Below are 2,798 nucleotides of genomic sequence, written 5' to 3'. Positions count from 1 at the left end.
AAAACGCCGTGGGGGCCATCAGAACCCGCCCCTAGAGCAGCCACACCACGCTATGTGAGTGCAGTGTCCTTGAGCAATGCAACATGGTATGATGCACAACCGGCAACGCACGTTCCAAATAAAGCAGCACGGCCGCCTTGCTTGGCCCAGGCAACGACGCGCGCGGCCAGCGCCACGGGCCGCGCCGGCAGGCATGTGGGCGGGTGACTCACCGGCGCGGGCCTCATCTATCTTGCGGGCCGTCTTCTCGGCCGCCGCCTGCTTTGCGGCCACGTCGTTGGCCAGGGCCTTGGAGCTGCTGATTACGTCAATGGCGGTCTCGTCCTGAGGCCGGGTGTTGGCGCCAGCACGCGCGTCAGACACTACAGGTGGCATTTCTCGTCGAATGCTGGACGACAGGGACAGAGCTTATGGCAGCGCGTACACGCTGACGTGGCGGGGTGCGAGGGCGGGTGCTCCGGACGCCACATCTCGTAACAACAATCATCTGGAATGCCAGGGGCGCCTTGCCTCCTGCCCAATCCCCCGCATCCCGCCCCGCCGCTCACCTCCAGGATGTCGCCTTGCGACGCCGACAGCACGGCGATGATGCGGTCCTGGGGGTTGGAGGGCGGGTGTATGTGTAGAGATGGGTGGAGGTGGGGGGGGCGGCAGCAAGAGTGCATGAGCGGGTGGATATGCTACGTGGGCCATATGGCGCTCCTCCTCCTCGCCCTCTTCCCACCCCCATCCCCTGACTGCTAATTGCCGCTCTTCCCTGGGCACGTGCAAGACGAAGCTGGATGAGCCGGCAAGGCAAAAGCGCAAACAGTACTGAAGCTCAAATGCCATTGCTTCACAGCTCCAGAATCTTGCAAGAATTATAATCACCATGCTGCCACACCCCAAGTTCGCCTGCTTCAATCAAGCGACAAGCCTCCTTCTTCAGAAGCCGGTTTGCCAATCAACTCCCAAAACTTTGTCCCCAAAATAGGCAAACAGACCCGCCCCTGTCGCACCTCGATCTCTGCCAGCTGGCGTGCGTTCTCCGCGCCCTGCACCGTGAGCCGCGCCTTGTCCTCCTCCAGCTCGGGGCGCTCGCGCGCCACCACCAGGCCCAACACCTGGGTGGGGCAGCACGGGAGTGGTTATATGTGTGTGACACATAATACGTGTACTAAAAACGCGTTGTGTGTATAAATTGTGCTCACGCTCGACAACCAAACGCGCACCCCACTAGCGCCTGCCACACCTGGTCTTCCAGGCCGCCTCGGGTGATGCTGAAGTTGAGGAGGGTCACCTGGGTTGGCACATTGGGAGACAGCCAGAAAGGGGAGCCACAGCTTTACTGGCGTGCCCACACAGGGCAGGTGCAGGCATATGAAACAAGGCCCCCCAAAATACGGCCCCGCGCCGCACTGCAGTTTGTTCATTTTGCAAAGCGGTAAGCCGCACGAGCGGAAGCGCATAATTCACGGGGAACTTCCCGCTCACCTTTACAGCGACCTCTGGGAGGTAGTGAGGGTTCCTGAGCTTAGTCGTGAGGTACAGCCTGAACGAGGGGCTGTACTCCAGGACAGAGTCACCCAGGCGGATGCAGGTGACGCCACCCTGTTCGCGGATTTGTTTATGGTTGCTTTTCCGTTTGAATTTCCAAAAGCAGAATGAGGAACAGGAACAGGAACAGGAGATCATAAAAGTCATGACAGAGGTGCGCATGTCGGGGTCAAAATGCACCCATCTTGTTCTCAGGCGCAGAGGAGGGCCGCATACGGCAGCCATTTGCAAGCACTGGGTTCCAGATCGATCTGAACGTACAGCGCGCAGTGATGGCCCTAAGCGCCGCTGGGGTCTGGGTGCTGGTGCAGGCCCAGCGCCTCAACCCTGCACCTGAACCCTGATGCAGGCCCAGGGCCGCCGCCCCACCTGCTTGAAGGTGTCCCTCAGCAGCAGTGGCTCCAAGCTGGCGTCCAGCTCCTCGGCCACGCCCTCAAGCAGGACAGGGTAGCCAAACTGGGGCCAGTGGAGGGTTGGCCAGAAGGCATTGGGTCTTCTTCGACGGTTGTCTACGAGCTGCTTGTTGCTCGATTTGCTGGGATGGCAACGGGCTTTAGCAAACGTGCCTGTGCAGGAGGCAGGACCTGCCTCTTGCGTGCGAGCCCCCGGACTATGCGGTAAATGCCATGCACCGTCATGAACCCCCGGATTGCCGATGGACTTCTTGCGCGCACCTGGACTGCGTTCTCCATGCGCCTCATGTAGTCCGCGTCTGTGAGCTTCATCACCTCCAGCTGGGACTTGCGCTCCATGTTCTTCACCCACCTTTGATTTGGGGGTTGGGGTGGTGTGGGGTGGTGTGGGGTGGTGTGGTGTGGTGTGGTGTGGGTGCTGGGTGTATACAACCTCAAAACCCAGCAGCATGCAAAACTATCAGTATGAATCAACCAAGCACTGGATCCCTCTCGTTGTGTTGTGTAGATTACGGAGGGAACGGCCACCCCAACATACTAAACGTGGCCGCCCGCGCCACAGCACCCCTGCTCTTGCCCAGCTCAGTCACCCCACGCCTCGGCCTCAGCTGCGGCAGCATGGCCGGGCAACCCCGCTGGGTCCTCTGCATGCACGGCCGCCAACCGTGAGCGCCAAAACCCTGGCAACATCCCCCGCGCGCCTGCCACCCTAAACCCTAAAACCTGACCCGCACCTGTTGGCCTGGCCTTGGGGGTCTATCATGAGGGGCCAGCGGCGGGCCCTGGAGGTGATGAGGGCGTTGTCCACGCTGAAGGCGTCGTTGGGCAGGCCGTCAAGCAGCCTTGGGG

The 2,798-nt window shown here is 60.9% G+C and overlaps 1 protein-coding gene across 1 annotated transcript in view; it reads right to left on the bottom strand.

Moving 5' to 3' along the window:
* MNEG_13283 (Dynein heavy chain 7, axonemal) overlaps window positions 1-2,288 on the bottom strand; it is a gene marked incomplete at both ends in the record, with an annotated part of 4,689 nt that extends 2,401 nt beyond the window's left edge. Inside the window, 7 exons of the mRNA XM_014038245.1 lie at window positions 213-324; window positions 549-596; window positions 999-1,103; window positions 1,232-1,279; window positions 1,474-1,590; window positions 1,906-1,992; window positions 2,211-2,288. Coding sequence (XP_013893699.1) covers window positions 213-324; window positions 549-596; window positions 999-1,103; window positions 1,232-1,279; window positions 1,474-1,590; window positions 1,906-1,992; window positions 2,211-2,288 — 595 coding nt within the window. The remainder of the gene's footprint in view (window positions 1-212; window positions 325-548; window positions 597-998; window positions 1,104-1,231; window positions 1,280-1,473; window positions 1,591-1,905; window positions 1,993-2,210) is intronic.
* Window positions 2,289-2,798: the final 510 nt, after the last annotated feature.

Source organism: Monoraphidium neglectum (genome assembly GCF_000611645.1).
Source record: "Monoraphidium neglectum strain SAG 48.87 unplaced genomic scaffold scaffold03733, whole genome shotgun sequence".
Classification (NCBI taxonomy): Eukaryota; Viridiplantae; Chlorophyta; class Chlorophyceae; order Sphaeropleales; family Selenastraceae; genus Monoraphidium; species Monoraphidium neglectum.
Note: the sequence above shows the minus strand (reverse complement) of the source record. Positions and strands in the feature narration are given on the sequence as shown.